At 40.6% G+C, this 22,125-nt stretch overlaps 1 protein-coding gene across 11 annotated transcripts in view; it reads right to left on the bottom strand.

Annotated features, from left to right (window-relative positions):
- tanc2b (tetratricopeptide repeat, ankyrin repeat and coiled-coil containing 2b) overlaps positions 1-22,125 on the bottom strand; it is a 473,655-nt gene that overhangs the window by 103,024 nt on the left and 348,506 nt on the right. For 6 of the 11 annotated variants that reach the window (XM_051936364.1, XM_051936365.1, XM_051936366.1 and 3 more), the window contains one exon: positions 7,208-7,321. The exons of the other annotated variants lie outside the window; for them this stretch is intronic. In XM_051936364.1, the coding sequence (XP_051792324.1) occupies positions 7,208-7,321 (114 nt within the window). The remainder of the gene's footprint in view (positions 1-7,207; positions 7,322-22,125) is intronic. 11 annotated transcript variants of the gene reach the window in all.

Genomic DNA, 22,125 nt, shown 5'->3' with positions numbered 1-22,125 from the left:
AGACATTCTACCAAACATCAATGACCTCACAATCAGTCCTCATTGTATTCAATGACCTCAGTGTTGCTTCTGTCATTCCAATAGGTGGCGAATGTCAAACATCTGTATTAATAATATGCACTGCATTTGCCATTCTGACAGATGGTGTGTCATAAACATTTGTAGTAATAAAATGCATTGCATTAACCAATTCCATTTGTCTTTCCAACAAATGGTGCATCAAAGGCATCAAAGACATTTTTAGTAATAAAATGTATTGCATATATCATTCCAACAAATGGCGCATCACAAACATCTGCAGTAATAAAATGCATTGCATTCGTCATTCTAACAGATGGTGCATCTGTCATACACCATTTGGTATGGGATTCGTGACAGTAGTGCCAATGCTTGGAATACGCCATCTGTTGGATAACAGGGACACGACAACCAGATGGACACACAGATACGCAGACACTTGTCCTTTTATTATGGTGGGAACAACACATGACATGACAATTGCCAGAATAATAAGATAACAAATATAACAGCAGCAGTATGTTCACTTAATAATGACCAATTTTGTCATTCTTTTTATTTATTTATTCTTTTCTTTTTTTTTACTACACAAGCTCAAATAACATAATAAGGTGAACATCATGACACTAGAATGACAGTGGCTGAAAGTGGCTGGCACAACACAAGTTTCTTTCCAAGGTAATTTGTCCTCTTTGAATTTTGCCCTACAATGCCCAGATGGAGCAGTTTATAAACTATTGAAAGTTTTCCACGGCTTCTCCATTTAGCCCACTTTATACTGATGTGCTCCCAAGTCACACATTGACAAGGCGCCGCACAGGCAGCATTGTCCCTAAGAATGTGTCCACTGTGTTCTGATGGCAAATCAGTAACCACTGACATGGCCTCTTCTCATCGATAAAGCAGAGGCTAATGATGCCAGCCGGCTCACACACAAACATGCCCTGCAGCATGCCCCACGCCAAGCTGTGCTCAACAGCTAATTGACAGTCCGACAGCGAGTGGCAAATGAAGCAGCCTGAAGTGTGCTGGGTGAAACCATCAGGGAACTCAAGGCACAGCTTACTGAAGAAGCAGGCAAGGGACAACAAAACTGAGAAGAAGAGTAAACTCTAAAAGAGACTGGCATGGGCAATAAAGGCGCCCACTTTTCACAGCTTTAAGAAATGCGGGTGCATGATAAATACTCGATTCTGTCCTGTAATCACATTATCAAGAGCCCAAAATAGAAGGACACAGGGACTTGCTGTATGAAAATAGGCCTTCCAACTGGGAAAGTCTTAACCAAATGGTTACAAAGTACAGTAACTGACTGATTGTTCTCCTGAATGAAAAGTCATTTACTCCATCTGTGGGCGTCCTGTTCCAGTCTCACATACAGAAAGTGAAGTCTGCTCACAAAGTAAACACAAACAGCCCAGTAGCTTTTTAAAAATATACAGACAATAATCGACCTTACTTCTGAAACAACTGCTTAACAATCTTTAGCTAACCTGTAATTGTATAAGCACTCCTTATTACGATTAGGACGTTGGAAAGTTATGAAAATTCATGGGCAATTGCAGCTTTTGTGTTTCTCTCATCATATGTTGGCATTTTGTAAGTTTTGGCTGCCCAGTCCCCACTGTGTAAACAGATTCAAAGCTCTACTGGTTATTACAGCACACTGGATTACGTGATTTTTGTAAAAACCATACTATATTTTGAATAGATATCAATATTGCAGTTTGTGTTTTCCAGGAAAATCTCAAAAACACATGATAGTGCAAAAGCAGCGATAAAAATAGTTTAACTTTACATATTTTCATTTCATGTTAACCAACTGGATCAACATAACACACAGAACTGTGCAGAATGGATAATCCTCACATGCTGCGCTCAACTTATCATCATCATTATTATTATTATGATGGCAGTTTGATGGTGCAGCAGTCAGCCCTGTTGCTTTACTCATCACTGCATGGTTACTACCTTTATGAAATTTGTATGTTTTCCGTGTGTCCCCCAAGGTTCTCTGGTTTTCCTTTCTCACCCCTATACTCCATGGAATAATTTGCAACTGGTTAATGAGCCCAGTGACGGACTGCCACCCCATCCAGGATTTGCTCCTTTGTTGCTCCAAATTATTTGACTGAATGTTGTGATTTTTGTGGTGCTCCGCAGCCCCAAGAATGATTCTGCCACTCTTTGTAACTGTAAGCTGCAGCCAAGGTGCATTGCTTGAGTAGTGCGAGTACCGTGTGCACTGCGGCAGCTGTGTGCAGTCTATTAAAATGAAATTAAGAGATCGATATGTACTAGCTGTGCAACCTTGCCTAAGATGGTTTGAAAAGTTTGCAGTGCACCATGCAATGGATATGCCCCTGTTATATGCCACTTGGTATGGAATTCGTAAATGCAGGGTTACTGCTTGTGATGGACCACCTGTTGGGATGTCATATCTCTGTTATGTATCATTTGGCATGGCATTCGTAAAAGCAGGGTCAGTATTTGTGATGCTCCATCTTTTGAAATTTCAAATGCAATGAATTTTATTACTAAAAGTGTTTGTGATCCGCCATCTTTTGGAATCCCGTAAATGCCAAAAGGGACTCTGCTCTGTTGGGCCCTTGAGCAAGGCCCTTAACCTGCAATTGCTGAGCACTGAGTAGTGAGAAAAGCGCTATATAAATACAAAGAATTATTATTATTATTACAGCAACCAGTCAGACACACAGACACGTAACCTTTTATTAAGGTGAATATCAAAAGAGCCCGTACACATCTGTTGGAGTTCTTTATGCTGTGATGATTGGTTTAACCTAATTTCGCCATGTCTTTAAGTTACAGACTGCATAAGAAAATTACATTTAATTCCTGTTCACAGACTCAACTTGGCAGATTTTCTTCTACAGTATGTAGACACATCACTTCACACTCTACAAAGTGTCTCACACAGCCCTTCTTAAACTTTAAATACCGGGATGTGACAGAAATCTGTTTAAAACTTGTATCACCGTTTTGCTTGTTCTGACAAAAACTAAATTCTGTTTCAATTAAATAACTGAGTTTTCGTCAAAAGTTTTTGGTTGAGTATATTTACACATATGCTTACAAAGTGGCCTTTCCATTTAAAAGATTAAGATAAACTTTAGAAATAACAGTTCTTGCTTTTTTTATTTTTGGCTGGCCATTTCTCACTGTTATTTTTCCAGATGTCCTCCAAATGTCTTTGTCCTCTCAAGGCTTCTGTACTACCACAGAGACCAGGCTCATTAGTAAAATATCACGTAACACAGACAGACAGACTCTTCCAGTCAAGCTCAATTTCTACACTTGCCATGTTGTTCTTCAGTTCCTATTTCATCAACGGACTTTTGAACATTTAATATTTATTCGTGTTGCGTTTTTCATCGTGTTGTTGTCTTACCCCCGATGCTACCTACACAAACTTTGCATTTGTCAGTGAGTCCCTTCAGTTCTGAACCTGCCTTTCTACACCAGATATGGATTATAAAATAAAATCGGAATGAGAAGACACTCCAGGCAAACTGATGTGGAAGGCTCAGTCCAATGCATCAACAGAACACAGTTTAGGATGAGGGGGGCTTCCAGATTTCTGTCAGACAATACTTCATATCACACATTCTAAATGGTTCAGCTTTCAAATTGTGGTTTATTTTTTTTTAGGAAAGGCTGGTTTTCATAATAAACACAAAAACAGAAAAAACAAAAATTCATAGTTAAAATGTATCAGGATATTTAAATAAAGCAAAATCACACAGTCCACAAAACTGAACATAAGATAATTAATGGTTCATTTCAGAGCAAAAAGCAGCAAATACCATAATTAAAAGAAACAAAAGACACACAGCACACAGGGAATGCTAGAGTTGACTCAAAGTCACTCAATCTGCTTGCAATATCCGACGTCTCCATTCAAGGAAATGTTCTTCACACCTCATAAGGTAACAACTTCACATCTGAGGCTGTTGCGCTAATGTTCCTCAGATATTAGTCTATTTCATACCCCTCCGATGGGACCAACGAAAGGTAATTATTACAGTTCAGCTAATGTTCCCTAAAGCCAGTGGACCACAACTTAATATTATGGTGTAGTTAATGATCTTTAGAACTTATGGTCTATTAGTTCACAAGGTTTTTAGACCACCTGGACTGTCGTCTTCAGTTTCTACCCTGCTAAGCTTTCAAAACTTATGAATGATGAGGGCCATTCAAGAAAATCACAAAGCAGAATATCGCAGTACCATTTGTAAAAGGCGGCCCCCAGTTTGCTAGATGAACAGCTAAGCGAGGAAAGAGACCACTTTTTGAGGATGATGTGGTTTAAGGCTCTTGACTTGTGTACGTAAAGCAGATAGCATTTATGGTCCTACACTGTAAAAAAATGTCCGGAAATTTAACGGTAAAAATTCTGTAAATGGCAAAAGTAAAATACCTTTTCTGAAAAAAAGAAAAGTTACCTTATGTTTGACTGAAAATTGTCTTTGTATCTTAAACAATACTTTTCATTAGTCTTTTTCTGCCAAGTTCTGTAAAATCAATATTTTTCTACCTTCAAAATATGCTACATACTGTTTACTGATACATTACAGTTACACTGAAAATAATCACTGTTAATTTTATAGTGTAAAACTGTTAAATAGCGAAAGCAAAATGTAAAATGGTAAAGCGCAGTTTCAGTAACAACGAAGTTTCAATGTTTGCATAACGACACGCTCCCTTTTACCGTATTGTTCCTGGTGAGCCGGATACCTTTGCACACTTAAAAACTGCGTTAGCCGACTTATTTTTCCCTGCATGCTGAATGTTTGCTGAGGTTAAGGAAGCTGATGTATAGTGGGTTGAATTCGATAAGCCGGCACACCTGTAGGACACCACAAAAGCAAACTTTACTTCTCCACCAGACAATGAGCTGTAACTTCCTTAAACATGAATAATAATAATTCATTTATAAGGCACTTCAAATTTGTAGTAAATCTCAAAGTGCTACATAAAAGAAATTTAACAAAGACAAAACAAGATAAAACAACAATAATTAGTGGCATTCCCGTTAATATGCTTTCCTAAATAGAAAAGTCTTTAGCTGTCCACTGTCATAAGCCGTCTACTAAAGCAGATAGCCTGCTAGTAGTTTGGGACCGACCAGGACTGAGGGGGTAATAAGAGAGGCACGAGAGAGGCAGATGTTCCAAAAAAAAAAAAAAAGGTAATTTTATTATTCCACGATAAAATAGAGGAAACAAAAAAAAACCGTTGCTGATGAAAAAGGACGCACGAAAAAATGTATAAATAATCCTGTGACAAGACAAAATCTAATTATGAAGAAAAAAAAAAACAAGAAAGACAAAAAATAGAAATTGGAAAACCCAAATATATATACAGTCAATTCCAGTCCATCAGCAGCCTTAACATAAAACAAAACTGGACTCTGTTTCAGTCCGGGTCAAAAGTACAACTATTCAAAAAAAAATCTCAAGACCCTAACACACTCCTTTACATCAACCAGCAGCTCAGGCACCTATTAACTCTGGTGGGCCTCACACTACCTGACCCTTCTTAATTCTCTACGAACGATCATTTTCCCCCCTCTTGCAGCCACAACTGCACTTATAAAGCCTTTTCCATTACCAGGGTCGGCTTGCCTAAACATAGGGAGATACCATTTCAGGCCTGCCGGGGAAATCCTATGCTTCAAGTTTAAATCAAAATATACACAATAAAATACTAAACAACAAAAACATTTATACCTAACCTCGCGGTTACTAAGATAAAAACGGAAACATTACGGTACACGTACACTACTAATCCAACTTGGACTCCTCCTATAGCTGTCTTTTGACCTTCCCAGGCACCTGTGACTGCATTTAGCTTCGGTGCCACCTTTAAAACACCGCTCGGTAAAAGTGGAATGTTACGCGTGAGGCTTGCAGCCAAAACAAACGGCGGAACATCCGGAAAAAAACCAAAAACAAATGACCTGATGGTATGTCCAAAAACCTTGTTAAAGTAAAAAAAAAAAAAAAAAAAAAAAAAAAAAAAAATTTTTTCCCTTGTAAACTCGCTGGTATATTGTTCATTGCGGTTCATACCTAAAACTTACTGAGAGTCTTGCCCCAGTACCTATCTGTACTATAGTGTATTAGCGTCACAGTCAGGCTATAGCGTCACACCCACAGTCTGCCGTGGCTCTCTGGTAGGGCATTCCAGAGCCATGGAGCAGCAACTGCAAAGGCTCTTCCACCCATTGTATGAAGTTTGGTCATGGGGGGGGGGGGGCGAAGGCGGTAGGTATTTGTAAAACGGATGTTTCTTGAAGTGGATTGTAATATAAGGAGTTCCTTAAGATATTGTGGAGCATTTCCATGAATACACTGATGAGTGAGCACTCAATATGGAGGTGAACAGGGAGCCAATGACGTGACTGAAGGGCTGGTGAAATGTGTTTAAAAACCAAGACATCTAACCCTATCTAACCCTCACCCTAATTCTTTTCAATGTGTATACAGTAGTTAAATGATGGATGTTTGCTGTTGGTTGTTGTTACTTTATTGATGCAAACAGTGTGCTGGTGTTTGATCCTGACAATATTTTCTGTTCTGTTTGTTGACTGGCATATTTATTACAGTGCATGGATTTCAGGTTATGGTTAAACGTTCACTTCTATTGGAATGTGTCATAAAGAAAAAACAGTTATTTACTACAAAGTTATACCGCAGACCTCAAAATATGATCACCTTCTTTTTTTACAGTAAAATTCTGGCAACCACAGCTGCCAGTACTTTACCGTAAATTCAACATAATTTTTTTTTTTTTTTTTTACAGTGTATTGTCCAGAAAAACACGCAAGTTTTAATCAGTTTTTTTGGCCTTAAAGCCAACGTGAAATGAGCATACAAAGTAGACCTGAAAAGCTTTGAGAACTTCAATGTTCATGCAAAAGGGTGTATGCAACTTTCTTAAGACAACTCACAATTACCCACACCTTATCATGCAGACCACAGCAACCTTCAGTCTCCTCTATGTGCGCATACTTCTCACCAACCCCACCACTTGGTACAATCGGACAAGAGGAGTTTAAAAACTGTACAATGAGCAAGGGCGCACATGGAGAACTTACATAAGCTATCAAAAAACACAAAAATGATAAAAGAGAAGCAAGCAAGTATTCTGCAGGCAGCATGCTTACCAGGACAGTATGCATCCAACTCGGAGATCTTTGCAGGAAAGGTTGTGAGGGTTGGAATGAGCTCAGACTCTGGTATTCGGGGGCTTTCTACAAACTTTGCCTTCCGCAGCGGGGCTGGGAGAAGAGACAGAAACACATACACACACCAACACACAGACCAGGACAGAAAGACAGAGAGAGAAAAAGAGGGACAGAGACAGCAAGAGAAACAGAAGGAAAGAGAGAGGGGTCATGAGCCAGAGGAGATGCAGGGAGCACATGGGAGACATTTAACTTTCAGCGCATGGTGCCTCTCTAACTTGGAGGGCTTAATAAGCACTGGATCTAACACAAGGCTAGATGCTACAAAACAGCTTTAATTAACAGCTCTACCTAAAAAAGGACACTATGACATCACCCAGAAGCTCCCAATTCTAGCACAGTGTTAGCTGCACCTAATGATGGACACCTGTTGTGGGTAAAGTATGCCTCATATTTCACATAAATATGCCCACTCGCATACGTTTCCTGTCAAATATATAAAATGGCAAAATGACAAGCAGGTAAAATACAGGAATGGAGCACAAATGACGTGCAGGGTGAAGGAGCAGATTATTCACCTTCCGCACCGTCAATACTTATTATCACTCCGCTGACATTTCTTCACATAGCACTTAACAGGCAGCTTCATGGAAATTTCCCTTTTAAACAGAAGGGCAAACTTCATTCTAGGATTATGACTGTCAGTAACTGGCACATTCTCCTGGTGCGGCTGTCCCAACACTTTACAAAAATGAACACTGCACTTTACCCAATGAGTTGAAAAAGCTGAAATTCTAGAATTTCGCAAACATTGCAGAACGTGAACAATGGGGATTATCAAAAACGGTTTCTGCTGTGGACAAAAAAAAAAAAAAAAAATAGACCTGTAAGTATTGTCAAGTCTTTCTGAAGAGATTTCTCACTACCCTCAAGATGGTCTGAAATATTACATTTGGAATTTTCGTACTGGCATTTAATCAAAACATTGGCACACCTTTGACTAGTTGGTGGCTGGTTATGTGCCTCTGGCCTGTGTTTTTGTGCACGAGGCTCCCCCTGTAACTGTGTGTCTGTCTACAGTGCTGGTTTCTGAACACCACCATTCATACCCAGAGTGTTCATGCAGGAACATTCTGGACATTGTTTTGCATCTGAATATGGTACAAGTGTTTAGGCGGCACGCCATTATGTGGATATTTGTGAACCGGTGTCTCATACGTTTAATGGGAATAAGGTCTGTCGTCAATACCACCTTCCGTGCATTCCTAAAAGTACAGGAGAGAGAAGATGAAATGTTGTAAGCAGCCTCCTTCGCTCTGCTATACACTAAACTAGGTTAAAGGGGTGCCACATAGCTCTGAACAGTGATTTATGACATCTGCAGGGACTTCAGTGTCCTCCTTTAACAGAGCACAGTAATGCGGAGGCGCCACATTCCACAAAGCACCTCGTGAAAAGAGAGCAAACTCTGTGCGTCAGGATCTAAGCTTGGAAAAGAAAGGAGGGCTCCAGCCAGGACCCGCTCCTGATGGCTGAAATCTTGTCAAAGCCTGCACTATGAGATCTGTGGATGGAGGAGAACAGTTTGGAAATATTTCACAGATGGAAAGAAAAGAATGTACGACTGACCACTAATAGAAAGGAACGCACTGGAGACCCATCTTCTGATTACATCCTGGAAGGACATATTATCTTTAATATTTAATATCACATGAACGTGCTATATGGCTGAAGGTGGATGCAGAACTTGATCAGAGTGTTGGCTGTATGACTTGAGAATGTCCACGCTAACAGAACCACAGACAGAGAACTAAAGACAACATAACACGGCTTCAATGGCAGTGCTCGTGGCCTCACCTTCTTTTTTACTGTTTTATATTTCTGATAGTTTGTCTAATAAATACTGGCAGGGCAACCATTATAACCTGATCTAATAGATGCATTTCCCGTTAACTATTGTAAAATTCTCAAGATAAATCACCATGTTCATTTTCTTGATCAAGTGTGCCCTGCAATGAACTGGCATCCCATCAAGTTTTGGTTCCTTTCTTGTACCACATACTTGAAGAGATATAAGAACCAGAATTAGACAAAGGAAAGAGGTAAAGAAAATAGATAACATCTGTCTTCATACCTTACAAACCTGGGAATGACTTCCATAGCGATACAAGCTTAGCTTCCCTTGACTTTTCCTCTACCCAACAGCAGTGCTACATACTGTAACACAATTTATTCTATTTGACTTCTTCGTCCACTGTCAGGACGTGGACACTAAACAAGTGCCCGCTATGACTTCAATATTTCCAATGTGCATTCAAATCTAATTCTTTTTCTTTCTATTTCTAATACTTTACATTTAATGCCATACATCAGCCCAAGGTCTGAAGTGTGCCACTGTGATCTGTGATGTTTATTCTACAGTATGGTATTATACTCAGAATGGGTAAGTAAGGCCATGACTTCACACAGCTGAAATGATCTAAACTATACAAACCAGCTGACAGGGAGAAAACATTACCTCCATTTAGCTAACCTGACAGGGAGATGGGAAGAGACAAGAAGAGACAACTCAGGCAGGTTATTAAGAGGCAGTAGGTGCACCCTGTGGTCCGACAGTCAGCTTATGGTCAACAGTTACTGTGTGCTATTTCCTTTTAACTTATGCTAGCAAAATATTGTAGCCCATTCTTTGAAAAGTACATGTTTTTATTTTAGAACCAAAGGCTATGAGAAATGTATAAGGGAACTGCACTTAACATTAGAGCTCACCTACTGACTATACTTTCTTAGAAGGCTGGCGTCCTTCAACATCTACAATAAGATGCTGCAGATGTTCTATCAGACGGTTGTGGCGAGCTCCCTCTTCTACGCAGTGGTGTGCTGGGGAGGCCGCATAAAGAAGAGGGACGCCTCATGCCTGGACAAAAGTGGTGAAGAAGGCAGGCTCTATTGTAGGCACGGAGCTGGACAGTTTGACATCTGTGGCAGAGCGACGGGCGCTGAGCAGGCTCCTGTCAATCATGGAGAATCCACTGCATCCACTGAACAGGATCATCTCCAGACAGAGGAGCAGCTTCAGTGACAGACTGCTGTCACCGTCCTGCTCCACTGACAGAGTGAGGAGATCGTTCCTCCCCCACACTATGCGACTCTTCAATTTCACCCGGGGGGGGGTAAACGTTAAAATTATACAAAGTTATTGTCTGTTATACCTGCATTTTTATCACACTTTAATTTAATATTGTTTTTTATCAGTATGCTGCTGCTGGAGTATGTGCATTTCCCCTTGGAGATTAATAAAGTATCTATCTATCTATCTATCTATCTATCTATCTATCTATCTATCTATCTATCTATCTATCTATCTATCTATCTATCTATCTATCTATCTATCCATTCCATTACTAGGAAACATACCTCCCACACTTCTGAAGTGGCCAAAGCCACCTGCAGGAACCCCACGACTGCACACTTTTGCCACGAGCTCTCCTTCGAAAATTGCATTATTGTATCGCCGATATTAAAAGAAGCTAAGTGTATCATATTGGGATCACTGCCATACCACTAGAGAAGGACATAGTATATTATATGCATCGTCACACGCATGCGATTGGGAGACAGCTGAAAGGCTTTAAGAATAGGACTACCACGCCAGACCAGGGGTTGGCGCGCTACACTAACTCTCTTTATCAATCTTCTGCAGACCATCCACGGGAAATCTCGCTAGGTTCCGGTGCCATGGATGACATCACTTCCTGCCTCAAAGACATCACTTCTGGTTCCGGCACCAGAGATGAGGTCACTTCTAGTTCCGATCTCGACAACACAACTTTCCTGTCTTGGGCTTTAAAGCCGCCATTTTTTCATTTTACAATCAGTTCTGTTCTGGACTCAAACCGGTGAACATCACAACCAATTCAATCCATCTGCAGCCAAGGTGCAATATACGGGTGGCTGCCCCAAACCTTTTGAGACAACATATATAAAAAAAAAAACACACACATTGCTCAAGCCTGACTTCTGTCCAGGCCCATCTACAGTGTACTGATTCAGTTGATTCTAAATTATTGACACTTCCACATAATATGCTCTGCATATTTAACCAGTTTGTTATTTATTACTTTATCAGGATCATGTATGTGCCTTAAACAGAGCAGCATCTCCAGCATTGATACTTGAGTTGGTGGCCACTTTCAACATCTTCTAATTCTGGAAAAATGTCCTGTCCCATAACCATCTACTTCCTGTGTATTAGCCAATTTTGTACCAATCTACATAATCACAATCTTCTAGTGTTGTACTTTTCCAAAGCCCTTTGAAAACTGAGATAATCATATAGATAGATAGATAGATATGCACATTTCTGATCAAATGCTTTTGCAGGGTCCTCAAGGAATTCCAAAACATTATTATAAAACAATTTCTCATCTAAATTCATGTTGACTGTTAACTTTTCTATATTAACTACTTCCATTAACTTACCAATAATGCACATTAAACGTACAGGCCTATACTTACTTAGACCAGCTCAGACACTTGTGTATACAATGGGACAACAGATGCTTCCTAGTTTAGCTCAGGTGCCAATACTCCTGGGCCTTTCCATTTATCTGAATCAGTTTTTAAAGTGCATGTTAACCTGTCTCCATCTAATGAACAGTCAGCTAAGAAAACCTAACAGGACCACAAACCTTCTGACAGCACCACCCCAAGTATGCTCTCTAGACACATCCTGGGTCTGGAGTATGGCAGGAGGCCCCACAAATGTATACAATCATAAGGATTATATATTTTGGCTGACTTGACAGAACCTGAAAAATCCCTAGAAGGAAGAAAACTGTTTGTAAGGGTAGGGTGGTCCAGGTTGGGCAATCCAGTTGTAACACCCAACCACAGAAGGATAAACAGACAAAGATGACATTAGTGAACTTAGCAAATACGTATGTAGCGAAAAGACTTGGACTTGAACATGCTATGTGAAGAGTCCATCTCTTTATTTAAATTGACCATTTCCTAATGCAGAAGTCATCAATGTCTTTTAAAGCACTGAGCAAATATTTATCTAGAGTGAAAGATGTGTTACTTTTGCCACAAACGTTTCAAAAGTTAAGAAAATGAATATGAAATCTAGGTATCTGAGGGAACTCTTTTCCTGACATACCAGTGAATATGAAGAAAACAGTGCTGTGAAGTCCCACTTGCTTTAAATGCAACCTACACCAGAATGACGTAGACGGCGTCACAAGAAGAATATATGATTATTGTTCCTGAAATTATTCATGAGTTGTCTGAACTGAAGCCTTTTCCTCACAGATCTTTTGTTAGACCGACAGTATCGGCCCTTGAGCAGCCATGACGGGCGTGAGGCCTGACAGTCTGCTTTTGTCCTACATACAGACTCTCCCCAACCTTTGCTAAAGATGTGGAGACATTAACACAGTATTCTTAGTCATATTCAACAACATAAACAAGATGATGAGCAGCCAGTTAACTAAAGGACAGGGTCCCTGAAGAGGATAATCAACTGAGGACCACTAAGGAAAACCCAGCATGCACTTTTGTGTAGAGCTAAACCAATGAGAGGACAGAGCAGGTACAGACACGGAAGCAGACTTACCCAGAATGTACTGTTATCACACCACTGCCCCGAGAACAAGATGAGCACAGAGGAAGAAAGATGCCTGCTGGGGAATGTTGAGGGTCATACACCAGCAAAACATTAACTCCCCAGAGTAAAGCATGACATTTAGCTAAACAGCTTAATGTGTAGCCCAAGTCTAAAATAGCTCCAACAGCAGCGTAGTGATGGATTGCTCCAGGACCTCCTGACACTTCCATATACAGTAGCTAATGAGTCCAGAAACATGTAAATAACTGTGTATAATAGCAGTGATAAACACAAAAGCCTGCTGGTATAGCAGCAAGCTACTCCCAGACCTTCTAGACTCGTATGCTCCAATGTTCTGATCTTAGGACACCAGACACTAAATATTTACACAAGGAAACATCTTTCATGAATGCAAGAAAGGAGAAAGTCCATATAATTAGGGGAGATTCAACTTCTGACATCTGTCGGGATGACCTTTTAATTTTATTTCGCCAGTAAACAGTATTTGCACAACAGTCTTAGGTAAGAGAGGGGAGAATCACAGCAATTTATTTTTTTTCAGCAAAACAGAAGGCCGGAAATACATTTTTGTCAATGTATTCAAATTATATAGGTGGTAGCGGTGCTCCATGATTAACAACATCTTTCATAGCGTTGTCCTGTTTATATGGTCTTGGTGTGTCTGTGTAAATATTGTGCACTGGAAACACTGGGGGGTAGGATAACGGCGTGGAACCGTGGTCCCTCGTGATAATCTGCCCTGCCACTCTCATCAATTGCATCTGGCTCATTACTATTTAAACATAAGGACAAAAAGAAGAAAGGGTCCGTTTACTACACTGACACTTCCTTGCAGAGCCAAGAGAGAGCACCGATCCAGATCATCTACACCTTTGCCTGCTTGCCGCTTTCAACACCAGACAGTGACAACTTTACCGTCGACAACGCAAAACCCCGGTGGTTCTGGATTGCACTGACGTGCCGAGGATAAATACGGTGAGACTGTTTCTTGTCGTTTGGCAGAGGAGAAGGCTATCAATTGCATTTGTGTATAATTGCCGTAGGAGACTTTTCCAGCTGAATAAGGTTAACAATCATGATTCATCCTCCGTTTAATCTTCTGGACTTTCATGTGCGGTTTGTGTTTCTCTGTGTGTCTTATTTGTTTCATGTTCAGTGTGGGGTCAAGGGAGTGTTTGTGTCTTATATTAGCTTTTTATTATTATATTCTGCCGGTCACTTTTGGGATTGTGGATGATTGTGGGAGCTTTAGAGGGAGTGAAATATATATTGTTTTGTTGTTTCTTATCACAATTAATATTTTATATATATATATATATATATATATATATATATATATATATATATATATACACACACACACACACACACACATACACATTATTATTTCACAAATAGTTTGCTTTATGATTATTTAACCGTAGATTTGTGAAGTTTATTTGGAAGAAGTACAGCTTGTCGGGTTCTAATGTTCCTCAACTTGCCAGGCCACGGGTCTGGGTGGTGTAGCTGCCATTCCGGGTGAGTGGGTCGGCCGTTACAAGGTGAACTCAAATTAAGCAAAACAACAGAGGAAAATGTAAGCAATAAATAAACATACACAATCAAGAACACACACCAAACTTGGATACTACTACAATCTACTACTGTCCCTAAACCTTCACAAAGCTCGGTTTATTTTGCTATTGCTGGAGCAAATTGCCAGTGTTACTAACATTAAGGAGCTCCTGTGAAACGGCCACATCCAAAGGAAGCTTTCCAGTTTCATAGTCTAACCGGACTAGATACAAACCTCAAATAGCCAGCCTTAACAAATTAAATAAACTTCCACAACTGTATGTGAAATTTCTCAGGGCACCCACGACACACCAGAGATCGTCAAGTCCTTACCTCTTTGATTTGGTTATGGATGTAGTGACTCATGGGATAAAAGATCAATTCCCCTGATTCATGCTTTTTGCAGATGACATGGTGTGGTGTTTAGCACCATAAATTAGGAAGTGGGGAGGAAGCTGGAAACATGGAGAAGGGCTTTGTAAGATAAAGAGGGGTGAAGATACTGTAAATAAGGAGACAGAATATCTGATGTTTAACTAAAGTCAGAATTCAAAGATGGAGAACTGGATGCTGAGATAACCCATTGAGTGCAGTGTGGATGGCACAACTGGAGGAGGTTATCAGGTATATTACGTGATCAGGGAATTAAGGCGAAGGTTAAAGGTAAGATTTTTAAGACAGTGGTAAGACCAGCAATGATGTATGGAGCCGAGAGATGGGCAGTAAAGGAGTGCAGGAGAAATTAGATGTGACAGAAATGATAATGTTGAGATGGATGTGTGGAGTTACCAAAACGTTGCAAAAAAGGACAGAATAAGAAATGAGACTATCAGAGGTCCAACAAAAGGAGGAGAGATAGTTACCGTATATACTCACATATAAGTTGGGTCACGAAATCTGAAAAAAAATCGATCATAAAATCAGACCCCGACTTATATGCCTGTTCAAAAATACGACACTTAATTTTATTTTATTTTTTTACATCTTCTTGCCTCCTCCAATCTTGCACCAGTTTCTCAGATACATCGAATTTTGTTGCAGCAGTGCAGTTACCAATTTGTTTCGCCACTTCAGTGAGTTCTAATTTAAAACCAGCTTCATATTTTCTTCTGATCGAACGCTCCATCGTAGATAAGGGATGCTCTTACGATAAAGGTGTATGAGGGTGTGAGATACAAAAAAGACAAAACAGTGCAAATGTCGCTTCGGAATAGTTCAGGTATTACTGTGTGGTCACATAGGCACAATACATAGAAAACAAAGGCCGTGTGGTCCATGGTTACTCTCTCAGGTGGGCGTTAGCATATCGTAATCTCTTGGACCAATAGCGTGAGATTTCCGCATTCGACTTATACGACCAACATTATAAAATACCGGAAATTATACGGTAAAATCAAGCCCCGACTTTTACATGGGAGAACTCAAACGCAAGTATATACGGTAACTAAAAAAATAAGTTCAGGAAAGTAGGTTGACATGATATGGACAAGGAAGGCCAAAGAGGAGGTGGATGGATAAAGTAAAAAAGAAGACCTGAAAATGAAGGGTGCAAGAACGGGCTTTATGGATATGTGTGAGCAGGCACATCAATGCCACATAAAAGTGGGAAAAGATAAAGAGAATGAAGAAGACCCATAAGCTGAAACGTCCTTGCCCAAGTTTTTTCTATAATGAATTTAACTGTATTTAAATCAGTATACTATTAGCAGGGCATGATGTTTTGCATAGCTGACCTAATGTCTTTATTCAAATACAAAGTCATGACAACAGAGCAAGCCTGTCATCATTTCTTTGGGATTTAGCCAGTAACTTATGGCAAGGAAGGAAGGAAGGATGTCTGCCAGTTGGCGAAGAAATACCCAACAAAACATCATCCTTTAACATTCACTCCATCCTGTTTCTGATCCTCCAGTGTTTGAACCAGCCACAATGCCACCTAAAAGACCTACTGCTCTTTCTGACCTCTTTGGTATCTAACATGAAGCACACATGCTGTGAGGAAGTTTTCTAAATATGCAGAATACTGAGAAATTTAATGCTTATTTGTAGCAGGAGCACCTACTGCAATGCGTTACTGCCTTTTCATATCATAATTTATATAATTTCCAGTTAATTAAAAATGCTGCAGCAAGAATTACTACAAGACCCAGAAAGAACTAACACCTGTTCTCATGTCCTTACTGGCTCCCAGTTAGGCTTAATCTTGATTTCAAAATTCTCCTTCTAAACTTTCCAGTACTTACATATCAGAGTGCACATTAAATTCTAAAGATGCCGGCCTACTTAATATTCCAAGGATTAAGAAAATAACAGTAGGAGATTGAGATTTTAGCTACAGGGCCACAAAGCTGTGGAATGATGTGTCTGCTCATATAAAAGATGCCCCTTCAGCCTCAGCTTTTAAATCCAAGCGGAAGAATTACGACTTTAGTCCAGCACACCCTGATTAGAGCTGCTGATTAGCTGTGCACGCTGCATTCGTGTTTGTTAGTCATTTGTACGAAAATACAGTATAAGTAATGCGAGGGCGAGTCAAGCTAAAGTTAGAAAATGGGATTTATTAGAAAATGGAATGAACCTTAACAAATCTGAGAATGTTATTTCTTAATGTCTTCTCCGCTCTTCTCAATGCACTTGCGTCACCTGCCTGGACGTGCCTGGATTCCAATGGAATAAAAGGTTTGGTCTTGTCCTCACCACCACTCATGCACCCGAGTTATCGTTGGACACTCCATGCCGAGGGATACTACAGTCACTAGTGCAAGTTACTGTGACTTGTTGGAGACCAATGTGAAGTCTGCTATTTGATCCAAGTGGTGGGGACTGCTGTCTCAGGGAGTCCTTTTGCTGCAAGACAATGACACACACTGCTAAGAACACCAATTGCCACATCCACCTTATTCACCAGAGTGTATTTCCACCTTTTTGGACTGTTAAAAAAATACTTCTGGGTGGTTGTTGATTCAAGACAGATGACGATGTGAAGAAAGCGGTGCACGAGTGGTGGTGATGAGGACAAGACCAAACCTTTTATTCTGCTGGCAGGAGGCACAAGTGCATTGAGAAGGGTGGAGACTACATTGAGAAATGACATTCTCAGCTGTGTTAAGGTTCATTCCATTTTCTGACTTTAGCTTGACTCCCCCCCAATCCCCCCCCCCCCCCCCCCCCCCGGTCTAATTTTTATAAACTGTTACAAATTCTCCTCTATTTTGTTTCTCTTCTCGGTATCTTGATGTGGCACTTGATTACACTGCTCTACTACCCAGCTTTTCTCCTGCCCATGGAACAGTCATCTCCAATACTGGGAGCACTGGAAATTAATGGATGGAAAGATTTTTTTTTTAATTAGAGCGCAGAAAACTATTAAATTTAACACAATACTGACACATTTGTGATTCTGCTTTCTTTCTAACATCCTGCTTGATTGTCTTATTGTCATAAGGAGTTGGACAGCATTACATTTTCTAAATTTTAATGAGAACAAGACATAAGTCATGCTATTTAGACCCAATGGAACCAGCGGGACCCCCTGCAACGACCTCATCACTGTGGCTCAATTTGAGAAATCCATGATCACAAATTTAGGTGTGAAAATGGATTCTACTTTAAAACTTGATAGCCATGTGAACGCAGTGTTAAAATCTTGCTTTTTCCAGTTGAGGCAGCTGTCAAAAATCAACTCTGTTTTGTCTAAACGCAACCTTGAAATGTGCTTTAATAACCTCTCGTCTACTGTAAATGACTGCAATGCGCTTCTTGTTGGAATTAGCCAGGCCTCCATTGCTCGCCTACAGCTGGTGCAAAATGCCGCTGCTCGATTTTTAACTGGTACAGGGAAGCAAGAGGACATTACCTCGATTTTAGCTTCCCTTCACTGGCTTCCAGTTCGTTTTCGAATCCATTTTAAGATCCTTGTATTTGTTTTTAAATCCTTTAATGGTTTTGCCCCACTTTATTTGTCAGAACTGCTGCCCCCTTATGTCCCGTCTCGCCCTCTCAGGTGAGCAGATCAGATACTTTTACGTGTTCCTACGACACGATGCAAACTCCGAGGTGATCGGGCTTTTTCAGTTGCAGCTCCAAAACTCGGGAACGATTTGCCGTTGCATGTTAGGCAGACTCCTTCACTTGTCTTTGAATCTTATTTAAAACACACACTTTTACTCCCTGGCCTTTAACCCAGTGTGATATGTTGACTAGCTGTGTACTTTTTATTATGAATTTCTTCAGCTCTTATGTGTTTATGTTTCTTTTACCCTTTTGGTTATTGTGCGTCTGATATGTTGGGTTTTATTGTACAGCACTTTGGTCAGCCTTGATGTTGTTTTTAAAGAGCTTTATAAATAAATAAATAATAAACACCATTGCAGATGTATGCTTCATATGGAATGCTTGAACAAAGAATAAAATAACTGAAACACAAACTTAGAAAGGCCAATATAAGACTGTGATGTACACAATGCTCTAAAATATCACCGTAAGGAGCAAGCCTCATAAGAAATGCAGACATTTTGACACCAGGAAGACAGGATGCTTGAGCTGTGTGTGGCCAGCTTGCTGGTCCACGATTTTTCTTGTTAGACCGACAGTATCTGCCTTTGAGCGGCCATGACAGGCGTGAGGCCTGACAGTCTGTTTTTGTCTTACTTAGAGGCTCACCTTTAACCTTTGCTAAAGATGTGGAGACATTAACACAGTATTCTTAGTTATATTCAACAACATAAACAAGATGATGAGCAGCCAGTTAACTATAGGGTCCCTAACTTGTCCTCACAGGTGGCGCAGTGGTAGTGCTGCTGCTTTGCAGAAAGGAGACTGTGGACGATTGTGGGTTCACTTCCCGGTTCCTCCCTGTGTGGATAGCGCTTTAAGTACTGAGAAAAGCGCTATATAAATGTAATGAATTATTATTATTATTAATTTCCACTTGCACAGTGATGTCAGGAAAGTATCTTGATGTATCGCCTAAAATGATTAAGGGTAAACCGATCTAAATTCAAGATCAAAATTTGAAATGTCGAGTAACTATATCTTAATTTCTTTTATTGGACTGTAATGAAAACTTACATTTTTTTTCATCCATGTTTCAGCTGGAAAAGGGCTGCTGTTGCAGCAGCAAGAAGGCTGAAGGCCACTGCAGTACACAAATGCACAAGATGAGCCGGTTACATAAATCCAGCTGAACAATCGACTGCCAGCACCAAAGGAATGTGTACACGTGAGTGCAGGTGCCGCTTTGCTGATGTACCCTCTGTCACAGGATCAGAGCCGTAGGCCGCTGGAGGATACTCCCATCTGAAAGATTCTAGTGACAGCTGGCACAAGCAGGCATTCAGATTAGCGCATCATTAAGTTACTCGAAAATTACAAAAAAAGAAAAACTTTCAGGCTTCAATGTCTGCAAAGAGGCTCAAATCTACTGGACCTCTATAATTAATTACCAGTACAGAGTGGCTCTGTTTTTGCTAAACTGAACATTACTATTTCTGCAAATTTATCTGCCCTGCAGTCGTATCCTGTTCTCTGTCAGTGACCTGCTGCATTGGCTCTCTACTGTCAGATCCGGTCAAACATCACAAAGCTGCAATGTTTCTTTCCTAAAGTCTGTCAGATATCAATGGCCTGCAGCGTTCCAATCCTAAAGTATCCTGAATAGTCTACTGTGTTTACCCCTATAATCAGAGCTCAGTTTCCCATAACCCTCACCTCCTTTAAGCCTGATCCTGCCAGATGTTAACAAGGTGCAGCTTCACCTCCCTGCAGTAAGGTCACGTCGAGCTTTTTGGACTTGCACAATTACTTTGCTGTAGTTTAATTCCGATACGCATCCTTTGGTCTGCTGAGTTAACTCGCTGCGGCTGGATCTTGTCAGATTTCAGTTGTACGTAACATGTCTTTCACACAGTCTGATCCCAGCTTATCTCAGTATTCTTTTATCGTTAACTCATTAGAGTGCAATTCCAACAAATGGCAACACTAGGGATGAACGCTTCAAATAAACTTACTGGCATGTGCGTAGCTATTGTATGGGAAGAAAAAGTCATTTAATGAGGTTAAGGGAGGCTGACGTGTTTGCTGCATCTCACAGTAGAGTTTGGACGAAAAATGGACCCGACTCTGATGTTGACAAGTGATCACAGGTGTGGTGAACAGCTGGGACGCCTCCATGCTGGGAGCACCGGGAAATCAAGTGCGGCCAGAGCATTACACATAAATATATAAATATATCCAAATCTTCTTATGTGATATCATCTACTGTTAAATTCTGCTCCGTACTTCTAAAATTTTTATTTTTATACTGTATTGAGGATTTGTTCTGTTCTGTGTATTGTATTATATTGACCCCCCTCTTTTTGACACCCACTGCACACCCAACCTACCTGGAAAGGGGTCTCTCTTTGAATTGCCTTTCCGGAGGTTTCTTCCATTTTTCCCTACAAGGTTTTTTTGGGAGTTTTCCCTGTCTTCTTAGAGAGTCAAGGCTGGGGGGCTGTCAAGAGGCAGGGCCTGCTAAAGCCCATTGCGGCACTTCTTGTGTGATTTTGGGCTATACAAAAATAAATTGTATTGTATTGTACCTCCCCCGGAACCTAAGATGGCAGCCCCCCTGGGATGCAGAGGTATCTCGGACTCTCACAGGGCTTCATGGGAGTTGGAGTTTGGTACAGCCCTGTTGTGCTACAATTACTGCTAAGCCACACCCAAAAGTGCTGCCGGAAACACATCATCAGACACCTGGAGCACTTCCGGGGGGTGGGAGTCTCAGCAGACACTACACCGAGAGCCAGAGTCGCGAGGAAGAAGACTAAGCTTGCTGAGGAGGAGTGGAGAAGAAAAGAAGGACTGAGAGAAAAGAAAGAGTGAGGGACAAAGAGAGAAGGAAAAGAAAGTAAAGAAATTGTATTTGTGAGCTGAATCATGACTGCTATGGGACTTGTGTGTGTCCTGGTGTCCGCCTGTGATCCGGACTGGAATGTTCACACAAGCTAACAGTTTGCTACTTTTAATAACAGACAATGGAGAGCTCGCACGCTGTGTTTTAAAACAAATAAAAAGACTCAAGTACAGGTGTCCTCCCTCTGTTCCACGGGTATATAACCTGAATTCTGATCTACATAGCAACTCTGCTTTTAAAATCAATAATTTTACAAAAAGACTCACTGATTACAACAACTCATTCATTAGTGTAGGACAAAGTGGGCTTTGCCTGATCTGCTAGGTTTTAGGGGCACACCAGGCCTGGTAAGAAAGAAGATTTAACATGGATGCAGGCATTCCAACTGCGCCCACCTCCCCTTTGGACCAGGATCTGCATGGACTTCATCTGATAACACAGATGTAAACCAGAGTTGCACTGACATTGTCCAGAGGCCCCCTCTGTAGGCTTCTTGAGCCACAATGTAGAAAATTGACTCAAGCAAGAACAAAGAGCTCTAAATCAATGAATTGCAGCTCTGATGGACAGAAGAACTCGCTTATGAGGACACAATGATTTTGTAACAAATCGGGAGAAGCTATACATTCCTTTAAAACTAACTACACTCATGCAATCTAGGGAATGAGGGAACGTTCTCTGCTAGCTCTCTTGAGGGGAACACACATGGGAGTTCTGCTCTCACTTTCCGAAAGGACTGGAAACCTCTGAGACCTGCTCTCTCTGAAAGTAAAAGTGGATCAGAGATCGTCTCATCTCTCTGCCAAGCCAAGC

The sequence above is a fragment of the Erpetoichthys calabaricus genome, chromosome 14 (assembly GCF_900747795.2).
Source record: "Erpetoichthys calabaricus chromosome 14, fErpCal1.3, whole genome shotgun sequence".
Lineage (NCBI taxonomy): Eukaryota > Metazoa > Chordata > Cladistia > Polypteriformes > Polypteridae > Erpetoichthys > Erpetoichthys calabaricus.
Note: the sequence above shows the minus strand (reverse complement) of the source record. Positions and strands in the feature narration are given on the sequence as shown.